The sequence below is a fragment of the Chinchilla lanigera genome, unplaced genomic scaffold (genome assembly GCF_000276665.1).
Source record: "Chinchilla lanigera isolate Chin_1 unplaced genomic scaffold, ChiLan1.0 scaffold00054, whole genome shotgun sequence".
NCBI classification, from domain to species: Eukaryota; Metazoa; Chordata; class Mammalia; order Rodentia; family Chinchillidae; genus Chinchilla; species Chinchilla lanigera.
In genome coordinates this window covers 2,470,067-2,493,017 of record NW_004955455.1, presented here as the reverse complement: position 1 = coordinate 2,493,017, position 22,951 = coordinate 2,470,067, and the positions used below count along the sequence as shown (strand labels likewise).

The window sequence follows — 22,951 nt, the reverse complement described above, 5'->3', positions numbered from 1 at the left end:
AAGTGTGGAGACCAGTGTTTATATTATGAGGGGAGACGTTGGAAGAAGCATCTCAGGGGGAAGTGGATACTTCGGGATATGCTGTAAAAGATTGGCAAATCCTGAGGAAAACCAGGAGTGCAGATTGGGTTTAGGGGTCTCTGCCCTTTAATCATTGGTTTAGCAAGGTTGTGTTATGCCAAAAATCAGGTTTTTAAAAAAATCCAAGTTCTGTCTTTAAAAACTTATTCAATGCAAATCAAATTTCTGTGTTTCTTTTAAATGAAATTCAAGTTATCACATTTTCAGACATATGAATAATTAGTTCTGATAGATTAGTATTTTAGTACTGGTATTTTAAATTTCTTTCCAACCATTATTCTGCATCTCTTTTATTTATAAGAGATTAACTTTAACCTCTTCCCCTCACTTAGTAAGTCCTTCTCTTCAGCATTTCTACCTATTTTTCTTAGATACCATCACATAAACAAGGAAACGTAGGAAACAACACTTACTCCCCTGCTTTCTTCATTTCCTCCCTCTCTCCCCCTGTTATAAACCATAAAATTAAGTAAAATAAGCTTTGGTGTAATCAGATATGATACAGCATGTGCTTTGTAACAAAGAAAATGTGCTTCTATTTTCTTGGGGAGAAGCCAGAACAAAACAGGACTGTGCCCACTCCCTCTGGAAAGGAGACTTTCAGAAGTGTTATCACTCACCACCTGATCTTCTCCTCCCCTGCTTTCCAGTGACCTGGTCATCACCTCCTCTTCCATCGTTTACTGGGAGCACAGTAAACCAATCCCTTCCTAATTGCAGATTTTTCCAGAAAGAGTGTTCTCAGGTCTTCATGATTTCCAGCTGTCTCTATTGAATACTGTGGTACTTTGAGCCTTCTGGAAATAGGACCTGGCATTCTAGAAGTTGATGTAATTCTTCCTTCCTGTGGAGCTCCCAGCATTATGGGATTATACATATTATGGGATTATACAATTATACATGCATTACTAAGGCACATTTAAATGGCTCTGCCCAAATGCATAGCCCAGTATCATTGCAGAAAGCCATCTATATCCCTACATGGAATAAACTTACACCTGAAGCACAGCCATATTCTGAATGACTGTAATCACAGCACTGGGGATAGCTGTCTGGGAGTCCCCAACCATGACAGATGCATTAGCCAGGTCTAGGTTAGGCATATCTTCTAAATTTTTTCATTTCATATCTCTGCATTTATATATAGTCCTGAGGAGGATATTAATCAAATAACATACATGTCTTTTTAGACATAAGGGCAAGCTGGCAAACTTGAAAACCTCCAAAGGAAATTTTTATATCTAGGCAAGAGGTAGTAAAAAATAAATTGCTCCAAAAGCACCAGTGCAATAATATTGTTACAAGTTTCTTTGTGCTCAGTCTTAATAAACTTCTGAGTCTGTATCCAGTTTATGATACAATTTGATAATAGCCATTTTATAAGATATTGAAAGTTAGAAACACCTATAGGCTAAGCTGTTCTAAGCATTTAATTGTGAACAGCAATAGTACAGAGTCCTTTTCAGAGCAAGTAAACTTGTCTTCCTCCTCATCCTTTGTGCACAATTTTTGGAGGAGGCAAAGCAAAATTATGGAAATGCACTCTATGTAGTCAGGGAAATCTCAGCTATTTGACTTTGAACAAGTTGTCTAATGTTGCTTTTCTCGCCTGCAAAATAGAGTAAAATTTGTACCTTATAGGACCCTGTGGTAATTTGAGATGATGTAAATAAGGCACCTGATATATCATAAATCATCAGCTTTGAGATGTACATTTTCTACATTTTAATATGTATCTCTGAAATCGTAATGTTTTGACAATCAGTAAGTAAGCATACTGTCATTGTTTAATTGCACTAATTTTTCTGTTATTATAGTACATATTGAAAAATTCTTATAATTCATGACAATTTTGATTTTATGTCATAGTCTGCTTAGCTGTCAATGAATAGTGATCATGGTCATTATATTTTTATAAGAAAGTTTTAGTCATACCTAGAAAGAACCTGTATTGTACTAATTTTCTCAGACTCTGATTTTGGGTGCCATTTCAATTATTAAGAAAAAGAATATTATAACAAGAATAATAGCAGCTCCTGTTTAATCATTTCATGCCTCATGTACACAAAACAAAGATAAAAGGGAACAGACTTCAAAAGATTTAACAAGACTGTGACTAATTGAATGAGAACAGCAAGTAAAAGAACAAGAACAGTTATGAAGGATCAAGAGTTCTATACAGACTGACAAGCTGGCAACTCAGAAACACCTGTTTGTGGGTTCCATATTTGCACAGTTGTAAGAAAAAGTAAACAGGGATAAGTTTTAGTGTACCCAAATTTTGCTTACAGAGAACTAGCGATTGAAAAGCATTGGTACCACACATTCATTCTGGCATTTTTACATGGGAGTATGGGTTTCTTCTTTCACATAGTTATGTAGACTAGAAGTCTTGTGACTATCAGTTTGGTTCTTTAAGTGTTTGATGAATACCTGCTATGTGGTAGTCATCATGGGAGGCTTTGAAGTCACAGGGATGAATAAGATAATCCTTGATTTCAAGAAGCCTAACCTACAGCATCTCATACTATGCTATACCTCCTCCCTTCACGTACATCCTGTTTCTTTTTTTGCTGTATTAAATAGAATAATCATCCTTTTTTGTTATAGAATGTATTTTTCTGAAGCATAGAACACTTTTAATATTCATTTTCATCCAAAACAAATATACCACTGAAAAACAAATTTAAAATTAGTATGATGAATAATTTGATGATACTTGTAATTAGAAATTTTATCTAACTGTGTAACCTATATTTAATGGCAGCTTGTATATGATACACTGATTTTGACAAAAATTAATTTACGATCTTAATTAAAATTTTAATTTTTCTACAGTGAAGAGATTATGTTCCATTTTTAGATCTTGGTGCAATGTCTTTTCTTTAGGGATTCCCAAAAAGGAATGCTTATGTGCTTACATGCCCAAGTCATTCATGTGCCAAAGGAGCAGCGAAAAGTGCCACACAGGGGAAATGACATTTTCAGGTTTTTAAAATTGATTTAATGAGGGAGAGAAAGGCGGGTGCTAATTTGGTATATTTAAATTTTAAATAAATGTAAAAAAATAGATTAAATTAATATAGATTTATAACTTTAAAACTACTTAATTTATTCAGTTTTATAACATCTACAATAACAGCTAGCAGTAGTTGAATCCCTGCTGTGTGTCAGGCACAATTCTAAGTTTCTTATTTATGGTCATAATAATCCCATGAGGTAGATAGTATTGTCCTATCATAGATAACGAAACAAAGAGAGAAGATTCAAACCTAGGACATTCCTCTCATTTTATCCCCTTAGGATTTGTAAGTCCATCCTTATTCAAGGGGTAGAGTCAGTAGTTGTTAGAAAAGCTAATGAAGTTTGATAAAAGTTGTCAGAGTTTGCCTTTGAATTTGTCACAAAAGAACTGCCTAGCATTTTAGAGACCAAACTAGTATATATTTTAAATGTATTACAGACTTCATCTGTTAAGACACATTAATTTTTAAAATGATAATTTAAACCAACATTGTGAGAAGTTAATTCTAAATATAGTGGTACCTCGGTTCATGAGCTTAATTTTTTCCATGATTTTGAAAAAATGGCCATGTTTGTGTGTGTGCGAGAAAGATGGCTTTAGTCACATTTGTTACCCAATGGAGACTCTGCAAACAACAATAATTTGGTCTGCAAGCAACCACAATTTTATTCAAAAACAAAAGTGTGAACCGAGGTACCAGTGTAGATTTGTATTAATAATTGGCATTAAAGTAAAGATTGTTAAAGACCTATAAAATTTCACAGTTGGTCTTGGATGGTTGCTGAATATGTGGCTCAAAAGACAGGAGAAAGGCAATGATAATGCTGAACTTGCCCCTGTTCCTTGGATGAAGTAATGATAGTGCTTGCTTCTTGTGTTAATCATGGAACCCTCAAGAGTAGGTGAATCTGCTGGAATAAAAATGCAGAGAGCTGAGGTTGTGGATCACTTGTTCCTGACTATTTAGAAGCCACACATTTCAGAAAGTGTCAGCCTACCTGAAGGCCTAGGAGGGTGTAATATTCCTTCATGGACCAATACAGAAAATCCCAGTTGTTTAATTCCCTAATATCTCTCCAAGAGCCTTGAGGATCCGTTTCTATACCCTTTAAAGATGTGATTTATGAATTGTTATCTGCTGGCCTCTGTAAATAAGCTATCCTTTCCTTGGTCTTTCTTCCTTCCAGAACCACCTCTGCCTCTCGTCTGTGCATTTGTGCACATGTGTGTTTTACATCCTCTCCCTCTCTGTATCTCTCTGCTGTATCCTGCCCTGCCAAAGCCAGGTTTTATGATTCAGTGTAAATACTGTCTTCGAAGGGTGACTGGCACCATTCCAGCCCCCTACAGAACAATGTTTTATAGCTCAGTGAAATTCAGGTTGGCTGACAAGTGTGGAATGGAACAGCTTTGATTGGACTAAACCAGCATTTGCGTAGAATATGTTTCCTAATCCAGGTCAAATTATTACATGAAAAGCTTGAGTGAATTGTGTCATAGAGGACTCATGAGACCAGGTTATCTGCTTCTACTTCAATAAAACGAAGATGCAGGTGGAAGTTAAAGTGGGAAATAAATTTCCGAACATAATCTTAACAGATTGTTTCAAGCAAGTAAGAGACTTTACCCTGGATCAAACTGAACTCTCTAATAGAACTGCCAAGACTAGGTGTTTTATTTGATCTTCCTAGTGTGGCCAAAGAGCTACGTAGAATAGAGTCCTTAAATGTCTTCCCAAATGGGTAGCGTGGCTGCAACAGATGTTAGGATGTGAAAGGGAGGAGAATCCTTAAGTGTCACGAAGGAGATATTACTCTGTAATGTTTCCTTCTACTGATGTTCGCTGTTGGCCTCCCCATTTACAGTCCTTCAGAAGGAAGGAACACTCACTCTTTCATTGGCTGCAACTTGGCATTTACAGCACATAGCACGGATGCCTGTTGTATTGCATCAAGTTTACATGGAGCATCAAGTTTTGTAAAAAATGGAATCATTATAAATTCTGGCAGTTTTTATGGTATAATTAAAATGTCTAACAGGATACCTCTGGGAAACCAAATGCAGTTTCACTATTTATAGAGCCAGCAGAGGTAGTGTTTCTTGCCAACTTTCATATCTTATGACCTATAAATTGCTCTTAATAGCTAATCTGTCATCCCCGCTTCTCATACCAGAAAGCTTGTTTCCTTATTAATCTGTTAATTTGCATCTGCAAAGGACATTTACAAATCCTTGGTTTGAAAACATTGCAGCATTAATGCTGGGCATTATAAATAATTTATCACCTGTGATAGCAACTCTTAGGTTTAGGTAATAGATCTTTCTGACATTATATTATTCTTCCAACCCTAATATAATTTTGATAAAAATAATTATTATGAAAGCTCCTCTGGCCTCACAGTATTAGAAAAAACTGACGTTACCATGGAGAAGCTGTAACTATTACTAACAGCTCTCTAAGCTCAGAGTAAGGGATTCAAACCAACAATTATGATAAAAAAGAATTTATATCTCTCTCTCTCGCACACACACACACACACAAATACACACACATTTGTGTTCTTTTGTAGAATAATTGCAAAATATTTCTCCAAAACTAGGTTTAGACATTGGGACAAACTGGTTAGATTGATTATGCTAAACCTGATAGCAATTATTGAGCATATAGCATACAAATGATTTAAGACAACTAAAGACCATGTAATTAAAAATTTCTCTGTTTATGTGGTAGTTAAGCCTCCTCTTTCTCTGTGACCATGAGTTCACAATTCTTAGCGATCACATTTAGGAAGCTTTCTCCCTACCAAGATCTTTAGGATTTAACTGCTTTTATGTTTGTATTTCATTGATTTATATAGTTCAACCCAAAAATCATTTGTGGAAATAGGAAACAAAATATAAAAGGGGAGAAATAGAGTAATACGGATACTAGTGTTAGATCATACCAGGGCAGAGGTTGTGTATATGTGGTATTCTATCTGGCTGTTAAAGAGAGACTGTATCTGGCCTTAAACTTCCTGGTGGCCCAAAGAATAAAATATTACTGCTTATAAGAATTATGTTTTTTTAAAGATAAAAAATCAGAGCAGCTGCTTGATAGAAGCACTGAGATTTGAATGATGTTTTTTTCCATTGTCCTTATAAAAATAACATTGGGTAAAATCACGGACACTGTCCTCAACAATATAGATAATAAAATTTCTTTTAAATATTCTTGTCCAGTTGATGTTATGTGACCACTGGTAACCAATTGTAGGAGTTTGTTACCATCATTTAACCTTTATCCAGAATTACTTTACTCAGTTCCTGAGTAAGAGTAGATTTTTCTGGCTAAAATATACTCCTTAAGCAGGAAGAGTATTTATTGAAGACGATCCCCCACAGAACACAATTCAGTCTTCTATTTCTGTAGGTTTACAGTATTTTTGAGTAGCTATTGATTTCTCCCTAAAGAAGCCTGAAATTTGAATAAATTACTTCCAGGTAGATCTTTGTATCTAGATTAATACAGGTTTCAAAAAAATCAGCTAAACCCAATTTTTGTATCCAATTCTCCTCAAAATGCTTTTCTCTTAAAAGGCGGGGAGGGGGCTGAAATTTCATCATCCAGAAACCCGTGGTAATTGCAACATAATTAAATTACTACATAGTGTTAACTGTAACTATGATATTTCCTAGATAGTATTAACTCTAACTGTGATGTTTCCTGGAAAATGAAATTAATAATTTATGCTCAGTGTGGTATTGGTCAGGGCTGGCAAGATTATGCTATAATAACAGTCCTCAGATCTCAGTGGTTTAAAATGAAAAAGGTTTATTTCTTGTGCTCATTGTTCATTAAGATCAGCCAGGGGTCTATTACACATTGACATGATTGTCACTTGAAGATCAATTCTGATGAAACAGTCTGTAGCAAGAGAGGATGAGGTAAAATGGGCAATGGTTCCTACAAGTGCGGGTTGCATTCTAGAACATGCCCAGTTTGATTAGTAGAAGTAGGTCATATAGCCACCCATATGAGACTTCACCCAAGCAAAGATGTGGTCTTACCCGACTGGAAGGAGAGAAGCTAGAATATTTGTGAATGCCTTTGTTAGTCAGCTTTTCATCACTGTGACCAAATAACAAAGAAAAGCAAATTAAAGGAGGAAATAAGTATTTATTTTGGCTCATGGCTTCAGATGTTTCAGTCCATGGTCAGCTGACTCCAAGACAGAAACACCATGATGGGAGGACACAGTGGAGGAAAGCTGCGAACTTCATGCTGACTGGGAAGCAGAAAGAAAAGGAGAGAGTCAGGAAGGAAGGGGCCAAGGACCAAATGTGGTCCAGGGTCATGCCCTCATGACCCAGTTCCTTTAAGCAGGCCTCACCTCCTAAGTTCCCATTACCTCCCAGTAATGCTATCAAATTGTGATCTCATTAATGGATTACGCCACAGATGAAGTTAGTGCTCTTGTAGGCTTGTCACTTTATCTCTCTGAGTCTTTACCTCTTTGAGTCCAGTTTTATCTCACAGATGAGTACTATAACAATGCATGCTTAAGAAGATTGTTATAATGATCAAGTGTAACTGTATGCATAGAAAATGCCTGAGATTTTACAAAGTGGTGGGTAGACAGAACTCATGCAAAATCATAACACAGTCAGTCATGCTCTGTGCACTTTCTCATGCTGATTCTATTTCCTTGAATTACTCCCACAAGGAGAGAAGCTCCTATTTATCTGTCTAGCTAGCTGTCGGTCTGTCTGTATATATTTTAAATAATGGACTTTATTTTTAGAGCAGACAATTAAGTAAATAGTTTAGTTTCCACATCTATATTATCTCTGTTCCCCTCACTCTCATTCATTCTCTCTCTCTGTATCTCTGCCTCTCTCTTCCTCCTCCTCCTCCTCTTCCCCAGTTTCTCCTAGTATTGACATCTTGTATTACTATTATGCATACACCTGTCACAATTGATGAAGTAATATTGATATATTGTGGTTAACTGAAGTTCATAATTTACATTTGGAGGTACATTTTGTGCTGTACAATTGTATAGATTTTGGCACATGTAGAATGTCATGTATCCACCATTATAGCAGCATGGAGAATATTTTCATTACCCTAAAAATTCCTGTGCTCCACTTAGTCATCTTTTCTCTATTGCCACAATTCCCCTGAAACAACTAATCATTTCCCTCCCTATATAATTTTGTCTTTTCCAGAACTTTGTATAGTTGGAATCCTAAAGTAGATAGCCATTTTAGACTGACTTCTTTCACTGTGATATACATTTAAGGATTCCTCCATGTCTTTTCTTTTTGGATGATTTCTTTTCAGTGCCAGAGAGCACTGCATTATATAGGTTTGTTATGGTGTATGTATTTATCTGTTAGTTGCTTCCAGTTTTTAGCAATTATTAATAAAACTGTTTTGTGTGGACATACATGTTCAATTCTTTTGGGTAAATACCTGGAGCATGATTGCTGGATCATGCAGCACACTGTTTAGTTTCAGAAGAAATTGCCCCAACTGTCTTCCAAAGTGACTGTACCATTTTTCATTCCCTCCAGCAACAAATGAATTTCTATTGATACACATCCTTATCAGCGTTTGATATTGTCACTGCTTCTTTATTTCAGCCACTCTGATAGGTACAGAGTGGTATCTCACTGTTTAAATTTGCAATTTCCTAATGACTTGTGTCATCAAGCATCTTTTCATATGCTTTCATGTGCATATATCTTCTCTGGTGAGGTTTGTCTTCAGATCTGTTGAACTTTTAAAATTTATATAGTTCTTTTATCAATTTGTTAATATTTTGGAAACAGACTTTTTCTCAGAAGTAAGTTTTGCAAACATTTTCTCTGAGCCTGTGGCTTGTCTTTCATTCTCTTCACAGTGCCTTTTGCATTGTATATATTTTTAATTTTAATTGAAAAGGTAGCAATTTTCCTTTCACACAGCATACTTTTGATGTTATATCTAATGACCCATTGCCAAATCCTAAATACCTAAATTTTCTTTTACGCTCTCTTCTAAGAGTTTGGTAAGTTTTCATTTTACATGTAGGCGTATGAATATTTTCAAGTTAATTTTATGGTTTTGCCAGGTAGTTTAGGTTGGCCTTGAACTCACTCTATAGCCTAGGCTGGCCTCAAACTCTCAGCAATCCTCCCATCTCAGCCTCCCAAGTACTGGAATTACAGTTATGCACCACCATGCCCAGTCTTATTTCAAGTTACTTTTTATTAAGCTGTGAGGTCTGTGTCTGATTCTTTTTTAGCATATAATGTCCAGTTGTTTTAGCATCATTTGTTGAAAAGGGTATCCTTTCTCCATTGGATGTCAAAGATTCATTGGTTTGATTTGTGTAAGTCTAGAGAATTTTCTTGAATGCACAAACAAATAAACCAGCTAACCAGTAGACCCCAAACCCTCCAAAGCTTTAACTACTTGAAGTAAAAGTGGCTCTACCAAGGTCACATGTTGGGTAGATCAGTGAATCTGAAATGTCTAAGAAAAGGATGAGTTTTCTTATGTGTGTAGTAACAGAAAAATGACACATGTAATGCTCTACCCTTCAGTAGATGAAAGTAATGATGCTTTCTATCTTGGATAGAACCTGCTTCCTGTCTTTTAGCTTCCTTGCCTCTTTAGTTGTGGTGACAAAACTTCATGTTCTATGTCCTAGTCACCTTCTACCACTTCTCTGAAGTAATTAGAGCTAAGTGAATTGGGTACAAAGAGCATCTTGTATGTGCCAAAGGCAGAATCAGGCTCAGTAAGATACTATTTTATTTAGTAGAAGACATCAAAGCTTGCCAGGCATAGTGGTGCACACCTATAATCCCAGCACTCAGGAGGCTGAGGCAGGAGGATCATTGCAAATTCAAGACCAGCCTGGGCTACAAAGTGAGCTCAAGGCCAGCCTGAACTGCAGAGCAAGATCCTGTCTCAAAAAGACCAAAAGACAGAAAAAAAAAAAAAAAAAAGACATCAAGGCTCTGAGCAATTTTAAGTTTTCGGTTTTACAAATGAAGAAACTTGAGGTTCAGAGATGTTTATATATTGTGTATCATCACAGAGTGTGTCTGCTTGATTCCAGAGTCAATCCCTATGTGTTTTTTATGTCTACTGGGCTGTGAGTGGCTAATCTAGGACCTTGAGTTAATGGGAATTGAACTGACAGGGGATACATGGTACATGTGGATTTCGGCGGTAAAAAGAAAACAGTATTTCTAATACTAGCTGTAGCTGTATTTCCCATTTTTTTCAGCTACATGAAATTAATCATCAGTAATTATATTGAATGTTCTCTATATAGCCCTACTATTCATTTAATCATCTGTAAAATATAGCCCTTACGAAAAATGCATACAGTAAGTGAGGGGGCATGCTAGAAACATGCTTAAATCTTTAGCACACTATTTAATGGTAGTGACATCAGTGTGGTTATAGTTTGGTATTTAAACTTTATTTTGTTTCTCAAATTAAAAACTTTTAAAGGTGGTTTGAAGAAATATGAGCAAATTGCCAGCTCTAACTTCAGGTCTCACAGAACTAACTTATCAGATGCAGTTCTTCTGTGAGTGCTCAGGTCACAGAGCAAGGGTTGACTTACTGCTATGTGCCTAAATCTGCAGCTGGAAATTATGCTTTGGCAAGAAGATGACTAATTTCTGTCTTGTAGAAAGAGAAAACTATTGTCTTCTTCCAACCAGATAGTTTGTTAGCGTAACTGTTTGTATGCACTTTAGTATTCAAATACAGATGTTCCAAAATGTTTCCGCTGTGGAAAGCAGCTGCTGCTATTCTAGCACAAAAATCTCAGAGAGATTAATATACAAAGGCAGTGTGGCAAATGCAGCATCTGCTTGAGGTGGGGCTGGTGATTCCCTCTCAATAGTGGGTCTTCAGATCCTCATTAACAGCCTGAAACTGTGTTTCAGATCTACACTTATTCTACAGGAACAGGAACAAAGACAAGTGATTAATTTGTAATTCGCTTAGCTGATAAATATCATCACATGTTATTTGCCTATGGGTTGTAAAACACCGGACTTCATTTCCTGTGGCAAGTGATAGGAAGAGAGATGTTTGGGCACAATGACTGATGTGTTCAGTTACCTGTACTGGCTTCTACTTGGAACAGATCAACCACGCTGCAGTGGTGAAACTCCCATGGACACCTTAGCGATGCCTTCACAGGCACTGCTGCATCTGATCCCATTCCAGGCCTGTGAAGTGTGTTCAGCATTGTTATCAGCAACATTTTAGAAATAAAAAGGGGTGATAAATTGAAATAACTTATTAGGTTGTACAGCCAGGGCTTCTGATGCTAAATCCTGTTCTACTCTTACTCCACACGAAGCTGGCTCTCTGATTTCAGAGACTCTATTTCCTAAACTATATAGTCTTTCCTAGAAATGCTGGTTTGCAGGACACCTGCCATGAACAGCCCCAGTCTGGCAGCACTGCCTGGCAACTGGAGGATGCTTGGAAAGAGCTAATGGAATAGTTCTTCCCTCTCCCTACAACACTCCAGAAAGGAGATGCCCCAATAGTCCCTTTCCTTATGTTCAGAGAGCTCCAGTAAGTGAGCTTCTGTGTCTCCCTGGCATTTAGAGAAATGAAGAACTAGAAGCAGAAGATCCCAGGGCTGTCATTTGGAGTTGCTATAAACCAGAAGTTTCTGAGAATAGTAGATGCCTGGGGTATTGTGCCTGTCCTGAGCCCTATAAATCCATGCCTTGCAGTGTTCAAGGGCTCATTGCTTCCAACCAGATCTCCTCTTTGGAGCTATCTAGTAAATTATTTATGGTCTACACACTTGACAGGAGCTCAGGGCTGAGTTTGAAAATGCCTAGCTTCTGGCTTGCTGCTACGGCCCAGAAATCTCTGTCTAGAAAACCAAGGCTCAGAGAAGTTAAGTTGCTAAAGTTCCCGGGCTAGGAAAGGGCAGTGCATCTGTGACCCAAATGGGTCTGATTCTAATCTACCCTAACTCTATAGTGGAAGAACCTCTCCCTTTTACTATGAAGACAACAAAGAGTGGGAGTGTTTGTGGACTGTCGCCTCCCTAACCAAGCTTAGGTGAAGAACCCCAAAGAATAAATGAAGAGGGCCAGCTACTGCAGGGGAGGAAAGAGGCCCATTCCTTTGGCATGCAGCAAGGGAAGAATACTGTCAGGGTGGGTTGTGGGTGAGTATAAACAAGGGAAAGGCCCATGAATCAGAGATGCCCGTGTAGAATGTGCAGACATGAAGTCCTACCTCTGTTCAAAAAAGGCTGTCAGAGTAGGAACCTGGGGCCAGTACAGTCTGAGCAGCGCGCTGTGGGGTGACATCGTGACTGCCTCTGTCAGAGTCACCCTGCTGCAGCACTGTGACTTTCATAGAACTGACTCTGCTCCCTACCACTCAGACAAAAACAAAAAAGTAGATTTCTAAGTATTTATTTCCTCTCTATTCTCTAAATCCTTTTTGTTGAAACATCTGTGAAATGATAAAAGGATCTTAAAACGATATGAAACACTTTGCAGATACACTATTTGCAAGCACCATAAAATTGGTCCCTCAGTCATTTTGATCAAAAACTCCTATTTCACAAGCAAAGAAAATAGGGTAGCATATCACTCATATCTATAAAATATTAATACATGTGTTCTGAGTTGCACAGATATAGAACACTTCTCTTAAAGGAAAACCCTTTTCTCCAGCCAGGACAGTATTTCCTCATTATTATTCCCTAACTTTAAACTCTTGGGACAATTCCTTGCCCACTAGTGGCAGAACAAGTGTACTTTCTGTTCTCCAGGATCACGTGTTCATGATGCAAAGTAAAGCATCATGAGGAAAGGGCCCTTAGCTGTGGGCATGTATGAAGGAAGGGGAGCATAGACAAACTTCCACTTTGTCGATAAAAAAGGCAGAAATTTGACATAACTTCCCTTTTATATATCTGAAAGAAGTTCTAAAGTGAATACTAGACTCTAAGACTATACATACATTGATAAGATTCTAGAAACCGTGTAACCTCTCCTTTGCTAATTTTGTTTACCTGTATGGTTCATTATACTGATATAGAGCCATTTTCATTGAAACCTTTAAGATAAAAGGTTTGTGTGCTTTTCTTTGGACAAGAAATTGTTGAGTAGTGAGCAGTGTGGGGAGAGAATGTCTCTTCACAGAGAGGCTGGAATTAGCAGAGCCCCTAGGTAGGAAACAAAAAGCTGAAGAGCTGATGGAGTGGGAGGAAGGTAGGGAGGCTTAATGGATACTGTCCTGGGCAGAGGCATTGGTTGTAACTCACCCATTGCTTTCCTCAGAAACTCATCCAAAGCTAAATCTTCTACAGCAGCCAGCACTGATCAAGTCACACTGAGGAAACAAGTTAGGACAGCTGATCCTGCAGTGGGCCTTGGGTTCCAAAATTATCAGTCACCATGGTAAATGCGCCCCTCACCATGGTTGCATGTGTTTGCTTTGGAAGAGCAGAGAAGAGAAATGGTGAAAATGCTGAGAGCCAACCGTGGATTTCTCCCTGTGAATGTCTTATGCTATATCATATGTCATAATTAATTCTGGTTTCCTTCAACATTTTCTTATACCACAGGGGTTAATAGGTATTAAGAGCTATAATATCATAGTGAATATCGGAAATGTCAACAAGTCTTTAAGCTAGGATGAAGGTTATGTGGAACACAACCTGTTTCTGTGAGATTAGGTATGGAAAGCTACTGATTAAGTCACCATTGTTTTCCATTAGGAACTTGCTGTTGGATGTATTCTTTATCAGTTCTACATAGGTCTGTGGCCCACTGATAGAAACACCATGAGGAATTGGATTGATAGTTACAGGCAAACTCTGAAATTTTATCTGCTGAAACAAACCAAAGCCATTTTCTGATGTGCTTTCATTTCCTTGCCTTATCCTTTCTCTGCAGGCAGCTTCGTCAGCCCTGAGCAGCCTGGGCCACGTGTACACAGCGATTGGAGACTATCCCAACGCACTGGCCAGTCACAAGCAGTGTGTTCTTCTTGCCAAGCAATCCAAAGATGAACTTTCTGAAGCCCGAGAACTTGGCAACATGGGTGCAGTATACATTGCCATGGGTGACTTTGAGAATGCTGTGCAGTGCCATGAGCAGCACCTGAAGATAGCCAAGGACCTGGGAAACAAGCGAGAGGAGGCCCGGGCCTACAGCAACCTGGGCAGTGCCTATCACTACCGGAGGAATTTTGACAAGGCCATGTCTTACCACAACTATGTGCTGGAGCTGGCACAGGAACTGATGGAGAAGGCCATTGAGATGCGGGCCTATGCTGGCCTAGGCCATGCTGCCAGGTGCATGCAGGATCTGGAGAGGGCGAAACAGTATCATGAGCAGCAGCTGGGCATTGCCGAGGACCTGAAAGACCGGGCTGCGGAGGGGCGTGCGTCCTCCAATCTGGGTAAGGATGGGGTTGCTTGCAAGATTCTGGGTCAGTATTATGGGCTGGAAATAGCTGGTGTAGCCCACTTTCTTTTATAGGATTTTGTGTGTTTTTATTCAAAAGAACTTCCTCCTTGTGTGCCCTGTACCTTTCCTTCAGATAAGTTCCCTTGGAGCCTGGCTGCTCTAAATCACACGATCTTTCGGGTTATCACAGTGCTCTAAGGATTAGAACTCTGAAGTGCTAGGAAAACAAAACACCCCAGCCCTTTAATCTCTCTAGAGAGAAGAGCAGCCAGATTTATCTAATTAGAGCAAAGGGGAAGGAAGATGATACAGAGCTATGTTTGGTTTAAATGAAAGGCAAGCTGCTAAGAAGTCATCAGTGCGAGAGAATTGCAGAGAACTTTTGATTACAGGGACTTCTTTCCTTGCTGAATTAACTTCACGTGTTATATACCAATATACACTTTTTTCACCAAAATTAAGTGTATTCACAAATAATATTGATCACATTGATAAAAATGCAAAATTGTTTTTGTGAAAAATATATTTAAAGAATATAGATTTGCAATCTCTGCTTTGGTATTCCTGGTTGCAATGAAGACATGTATAATTGGGGGACAGTTTATGTTTATATATAGTAGTGAGAGACCAAAAGTAATTGGTAACTGGTTACTTTTTAGACATATTATTAATTTGTCTCTGTGTCCAAACAGATGTGGGTACATAATGAATGAAACGTACAGATGTTATTGGAAGTATAAGCTGAATTCATTCTTCTTCCTGGAGCTGCTTGATTCTATGCCTGCAAGGATTCAGGGTAGGGAGGTGACAAAGAGAAGGAAATTTCATTGGTGTTAGTATGTACTGCTCAGATACAAGTGGTAGCAGAATGTGAATCTCAGCCCCCCCTTCATTATGTAACCTCCCAAATGAAGACATCACTATCTCGATGTAATTTCAGCACTACTCCATCCCCTCTTCTACCTCTGTTTATTTTAACTGTATTTTTTAATTCTTGCCAGAGAAAGTTGCAAATTTCTAGAGACTGCCTTTCTGATGATATTGAGACCAGAATGAGAGGCTGACAAGAACTCTAGAAATAAGTTCTTGGCTTTTTATATTCCTTCAACATATTTCAAATATTTATTGAATTCTTACTATGGGCTTAATCCTGAATAATTGTTTTAAGGAATACAGAAATTCTTTGCTTTCTGAGCCAAGTGTGATAGCATATGCCTATAATCCCATTACTCTGGGAGGCTGAGGCAAGAAGATCACGTTTCAAGCCCAGTGTGGGAAATTTAGGCACTTACCAAGACCCTATTTCAAAGTTGAAAATAAAAAAGGGATGACAGTGTGGCTCTGTATAAAGGGCATGGGTTCAATCTCCAATACCAGAAAAAAAATTTTTTTCTTGTCATCAAAGAGCGTATAATTTAGTCAGGAAAGCAAGATTAATTCACAGGACAGCCATGACAATGTTAATGATGTGTTGCCATGGAATTCCTAGAAGAGAGAGTCTGAGGGCTAGGAGTAACCTGGAAAGCTTCTTAGAGAAGATTACACCAGTGTGGACCATGAAGCACAGGTAAGATTGGTCAGGAATGAAATGGCATTGATGGCAAGGGACATATAGAAGAAGGTATGAGATGCAGCAGGTTGGCACATCTGAGGGATGCTGGCATGATCAGCTTCAGGAATGTGCTGGAGAGTGATGAAATCTTATTATGAACACTAGGCAAGAGTATACCAGTGACCAAGAACTAAAAAGTTGTGAAACATAGAAATGAGAAGATAAAACAGGCCGTATCTGAGGAGGATGAGTCTTGCAGGAGTACGTAGGATAGATTAGAAGGCTTGGAACCTACTGCTGAGAAAGTTGTGTCTATTAGACTATTCAGGTTTTCTTTGTCATCATGTGTCAGCTTTGATAAGTTGTACTTTTCAAAAGCTTTGTTCATTTCATCTAAGTTGTTGAATTTTTTGGCCTAAAGTTATTTAAATACTTCCTTGCTATTCTTTTGATGGTGATGGTGATGGTGATGGTGGTGGCACTGGTGGTGATGATGATATAAGGATTTATCTTCCTCTTTCCTGATAGTTTTTCAAGTTCAGGGTTCCCAAGACTATCCTCAAGCTCAATAATTGACTAGAAGGATTCATAGAACTCACTGAAAGCTGCTATGTTCATGATAATAGCTTGTTACACTGAAAGGATGCAGATTAAAATCAGCCAAGGGAGTTCATGGGGCACAGTCCAAAAGAGTCCCAAGTATAAAGCTTCTGGTTGTCCTCTCCCAGTGGATTCGTTGATAGCACAGACTCCCCTCAGAAATGGTGGGTGACAGTATGCACAGGGTATTGCTAACCAGAGAAGCTCATTTGGGCCTTGTATCCAATTTTTATTGGACCTTACTCCATAGACATAGCTGACCATTTGCTTTTGTGACCTCAGTTTTCGGTGCTTCCAAAAGTTGAGCTAAGGACATGTGACCCAAAGCCCCCACAATAAATCACTTTGTTAGCGTAGAGTATCTGACAAGGGCAAGACTCAGATAACCAAAAATACTGTTAGCAATGATACGGGCTTTGCCACGCACACAGCCTGGATCTGTCTTTGGGAAAGGTTAATTCTTTACTGCATGAGGGAATTTTTAAAAGATATATGTTGTATTTTTTTAAGCTCTGGAATTTCTATTTGGATCTTTTTGTTAACATTTGAGTTTTTCTGCTAAGATTTATGTGTTCATTCGTGGCATGTGTTTTTCCCTTTATATAGCTGAATCCAGTTATGACAGCCAATTTTAATATATAGATCATCTTGGAATTTGATCCTACTGATTGCCTTTTTTTCTTGCGGTAATAGCTTGGCGGAGATAAATTCACACACCATACATACAATTAAAGTTATAATTTGGTGGTGGTTTTTAGTACAGTCACAGAGTTGTATGCTGATTGCCTTTTGTTTTTAGTATTAGTCACATTTCAGTGTTTCTGTGCATTCCCAGTAGTGTGAGATTATATCAGGCATTGTGAAGGATATTTTGTAGAGAAAGTGAATTTGAATATTATCTTTCTTAATAATTCTGATTTGTTGATGTTGTTTTACTAGGCAATTAACTTGTCTGGATTCGGGCTCCAAAATTAGTCTTCCCTGTGGTGGGTGACAGCTGAAATCTTTCTTTTGGTCTTTTAGCTTTCAACTGACTGTTCAGATTTGCCTTGCATACATATATTTTAAGGGTGAGAGAAAAAGAGAAATGGGTAAAGTTAGTAAGACTGTTTTTCTATCTAACTTTAGCCTGACCTTATAGTGCTACTCAGGACCTGCCCTCCCTCCAACCCTCACCAAAAAAAAAATTAATTTAAAAAAATGTCCTCTGGGCTGGGGGTTTAGCTTAGTGATAGAGCACATGTTTAGTATGTGTATGGTCCTGGGTTTAATCCCCAGGGCCCTTACACCCTCCCCACAAAGTACATGAAAATATTCCCTGGCATTTGAAAAACTTTCCCAATGTCATTACCCTTTTCAATGGGTTCACTCCAAAGGCTGCTTTTTTAACTGCTTTGAATGCTCTCCAGTACCTCCTGGAGGTTTCCTCCCATTCCCACAAAAGTTTACTTGCCTACAGCAGGATTGACCGGAAAGAGGAGCTGCTCCTAGTGACTGGCAGCCTAGTTCTTCCTCCCTTTTTTAACCATTACAATTCCATAGCACCCTTTGTACCCTGACAGAGTTGAACAGTGGTCTCCTCTTGGTGGAGGCAAGAGCTTTTTTAACATTTCTAAACTTCCTTCATCAGAAAATGGCTGGCAACTCTCCACCAGCCTTTCCTAGAAATTTGCAGCTCTCTAGGTTATTATGAAGCACCACTGTCCTGACTTTCTTCCTAACTGCTCTTTCTGCATCTTCTTCATTGGCTTTTCTTGCTCCCTTTAAAAAATGAAAAATAAAATTAAAGTTACAAAAGTGATAATTATTTTTGTGAAAAAATTCTTATAGTACGACAGTATATGAAATAGACATACACGTGTATGAAATAGACACACAGAAAGGAGATTTACCCCTCACATTAGTACTTTCCCCTGTACTATTTTCATACATGTGTATGAAATAGACACACAGAAAGGAGATTTACCCCTCACATTAGTACTTTCCCGTCTCACTCCTCAGCTATATCGCAAAGTACACAGTGTGTACTTACACAAAGCATGTACTAAGAAAGTATTTGTACAGTTAGATTGAATGAGTCGAAGATTATACCAAGTTGTTCTTGGCGTGATTTGAGGAATGGTTGTGCCTTTAAAAAGAAACAGCAAAGCTGAGAGGGAAAAGAAATTTGGGAAAGCAAATGATAAGTTTGATTTTGTGCACTGCAGGTATATATTTCTCTTCTTAATGTACCATGAACAGAAATGAAAACAAATATTAAAGTGACATCCTAGTGATATCTATAGGGTCAAAAGGAAAGCCAGCCAGGGAGGCTGAGCAGGCCTACAGAGGGGGTGGAGGGATTCCAGGTGGAGCTCGGAAAAAAGAGAGCTTCAGGATGTGGTTTGTGTGATATTTGTATCAAAGGAGCCAAGGAAAGTGAGATTAGAGTCACTAGGAAGGTTTCTGGATGATAGAAATGTGCTGTGCATATCCAAGGATGAAGTGGATAGATTGTGTGGGGGGGGGGGGAGAAAAGAAGTGAAGAGGACAAGAAGTCTTTGTCCTTTGGTGGTCAGCATGCATTAATATTTAGTATCTACACTTTGTTTGTTTTAAAATAAAACAAGTGGAAATGATTTACAGATTTCTTATGAACAATGAGAACAGCCTAGTTATTTTCTAAGCACTTCTTCCTTGTGAATATAACGTTAATGCAAACTTGGGCTTGGAAAATAGCCACCTTTTCTATTCAAGAAAAGACTGTAGCTGCATGACAGTATTCCTGTAGCCTCTGGGTTTTTGTGGCCTTGTTTGTGGTTCTAATCTAGGCAGTTTGAAATCAAACCTCAGGTGCACTGCAGAGTGGGCCTCTGGACTAACATTCTTGTTAAAGTCCGCTCATTCTAGTCATCACAGATCTTCTCATTTAATGGGAACAGAGAGAATTAACCCTCATCTTACCTTGAGGTAAACTGTGGTTAGGAAGAGGAGAAGTGAGACAGTGAGAAGAATGGCTGCCCCCCCACACACATTTAGCTTGCTGTTTTATCCCTGGGAGTGTCATAAAGGTGGCTCATTTCAGGAGCCTTTTGTCAGACATAGCAGTCTGAGGCTTCCTTGTCTCTAAAATAGGGTCAAATACTGTAAGAGATGGAGAATGTGTCCCCCTAAGGCTTGAGGTCAGATATCCAGTAATCCACCCATGGAAAATAATCAACAATTTAAAAGTAATCATCCCTTTTTAATCAAAAAATTGTTTTATGTCTACAAAATAGCTTATTTGGGAAGAAACAGTAATAGTGTTTATCAATTCATTTATCTGCTTATTCGTTCTTCTCTTCCACCAGCATTTGTGGAGCAGCTATGTGATAGGTACTGTGCCCTTGTAAAGAGTAAAGCTGACATCGTGCTGGCCCCACAGAGCATACAATTTTTTATTGAGCAAGTGTATGTTGAAACCTTCTCTGTGCTGTGTGTTTATGCTCATTTTCATATTTAACCCTCCCCACAAATTTATGAAGTTGAGACTCTTAATTGATTTTATATATGAGAAAATTAGGGGTTAGGTAGGTTTAAAAAAAACTTAATATTTTTTAATTCCTTGAGCTTCAGGAGACATGTAGCATAAAGAGCTCATTAAGATCTTAAAAAGTGATTTTTTTCTGTGTTTTCAAACCTCCCTTGAAGTCATGTGTTAGAGTAAAAGTTTGGTGGCAATTGTGGTGGTCATAAACAATTCCTCTGATGTAAGGTACAGCAAAATGATACAAGAAGTCAAAGCCATCAGCTGTTCTAATTCTAGGATTTGAGAAAAACACCTCAGCAATTTTTTATAAAAATTAGATTTAAAAATTAAATCCTGGCAACCTGAATGAGAAACTTCTGAATTCCCATGGTCATGTGGAACAGTGCTACAGATTATCTATAAAATGTATACATATTAGTTACATACTATCCTTGAAGAGATTTTATGAATTAAGTCATTACTCTGAATACAGATGAAATTTAGTGTTCTGAAGAATGTTATAACTTACTTTTATAGAAGAAAAAATTTTTCTACAATATAGTAGTCACTAGCTTTTATTTTTTTTTTTTTTACATTTCAATTTTTCTATGTTGCCAAGTATGGTGGTGCACCAGTATAATCCCAGCACTTGGGAGGCTGAGGCAGGAGGATTGTTGTGAGTTTGAGACCAGCCTAGGCTATCTAGTGAGTTCAAGGCCAGCCTGTACTGCATAGTGAGTGAGACCTTGTCTCAAAAAATTTTTTTCTATGTTGGGTTTTCTTTAAGTGGAAAGAGGCTTAGCTTTATAGATAAAATAGTTATAATTTTAGGCATTAATTAATTTATATCAATTAAGTTTTTTTAAAAAAAAATCATCAGAATGATATATAGGGCCATATTCAAAATAACCTCTCAAGATATCCAAAGTTCTATGAGATCTCACATAGAAGTTTTTGGTATAGTATTGTGAATCCATATAAACTGTATGTTGTAGTACATATTTGTCCTCCCAGTAATCCTATGAGGTAAACTATTACTTTCTGTTGTTACTGATAAGGATCCAAAGATTAAAGAATGTCTGAACTCACCTAAGATCATAGAGTAAGAGGCAGAGTTGGGACAAGATTTCAGGTTTTATGACCCATGACAGTGGATCTTTCCTTGAAAGAACATTCCCACTGAGGTGGTGGATCCAGGTGAGAGCCATGCTGGGATTACCTGGCTAGGACTAAAAGCCAAAGGTGCTCCTTCTCTCCCCGCCAGTTCCCATGCCCATCCTCAGAAGAGGAAAGTCAGGACATATCGTTTGAAAGGGTATAGACCACTTTGGAGCAGTGGCCCCTGCTTGGCCCACCAAAAGACACCAATCATTCCTAGAGGAGTATAGCTGCTACCAGCAGCTCTTTTCCTAAAAACACTAATTGTTCATTGCTTACCCTGAGCTAGGCTTTTTGTAAACATTTCATTAAAACCTCAGTGCAGAACTGTGCAATAGGTGTAAAAGTAAAGGTTAAAGCAATATAGGTCATAAGCTGCAATGGCAGGATCCAAACTCAGGACCACATGCTCTCTCAGGTATAACACAGCCTACAGGCTCCCTCCAAGCCCTGCACATTTGCTATGTACTTAGTTCTTCCGCTTGAGAAGCAGAGCTGACCAGCAGACTTTCCAATTCTAATAATGCCCCTGATATGGGGAGCCAGACCTCATACACCTCTGGTTTTCAGCTAAAGCATGCACGTGCACACACTCACGCACACACATACGCACACACATACACTATATCTATATCTATATCTATATCTATATATAGTAGCCCTTAAAACAGAGTTTTCAGTGTTCCAAAAGGAAAGGAAGAATGTTCTTTCCCTGTTAAAAAGGAGAAATGAGAAATGGAGAGCATCAACCGAAGCAGGAGATTTCTCTGATCAAGCACCAGAGAACTCACAGAAAATGATTCAGATCCTCATTAAGGTTATGACATGCACATCCTGTGCAGGGTCCAACACCTATCAGTGCCTAATAAATATTAATATTATTTATTTGCTCTTTTAGGTCAAGATTTGTCACCCTGCTTGTCTAGACACTGCTATTTGAAAGGAGCTGTGATTTGCTTACAGATAGAGAGCGTCTGTAAACATGTGAGCAGAGGCAGACCGGGCAGTAAATCTTGGTCAGAGCAGCACTCTGGACTGTTGTTGCAAGAGAGGCTGCAAAACTGTGGTTGGAATTATGAAGTGGATGCCTGCTACCAGGGCCCAGAGTTGTGTCTCCAGCAGGCAGAGTCTAGCAGTAAATTAGCTTATGTTTCAGCCTGGCAGTTGGCACTTGGTTCATTTGTAGATGCTAATTGTAATCTGATGTTATCAGCAGCAGGTAATTGAAATGGGCTTGATGAATTACTTAATTTCTTTTAATAGCTGAGTCTTCAAGAACTGAATAAAGAAGATAAGGTGATCAGGAAGAAAACACAACAGCTTTATCTTTCTAATTAGTGCTTGGAGGTTTTTTCTTCTTTACACAAATGGTTATGAACATGTGAGGCTGAATAGGTTTATGAGTCAAAAGCCCCCGTGGGGGCTTTTCCCATTAGGCAGCCCGGTCCTGAGCATTGATAACACTTCTGTTAGGACCTCAGATAGGAACGTCTGAGTGATCTCTTTGGAGAATATTGATTTCTGAACATGGTTTTGTTTTCCTAGGTGGGCACTGCCTGTCACAGTAGTGTTCACCCTACCTTCAGCCCCTTTCCTG

General features: G+C 38.4%; 1 protein-coding gene across 1 annotated transcript in view; it reads left to right on the top strand.

Moving 5' to 3' along the window:
* Positions 1-22,951, top strand: part of Ttc28 (tetratricopeptide repeat domain 28) — a 641,970-nt gene that overhangs the window by 471,242 nt on the left and 147,777 nt on the right. The window contains exon 8 of the mRNA XM_013520304.1: positions 14,042-14,549. Coding sequence (XP_013375758.1) covers positions 14,042-14,549 — 508 coding nt within the window. The remainder of the gene's footprint in view (positions 1-14,041; positions 14,550-22,951) is intronic.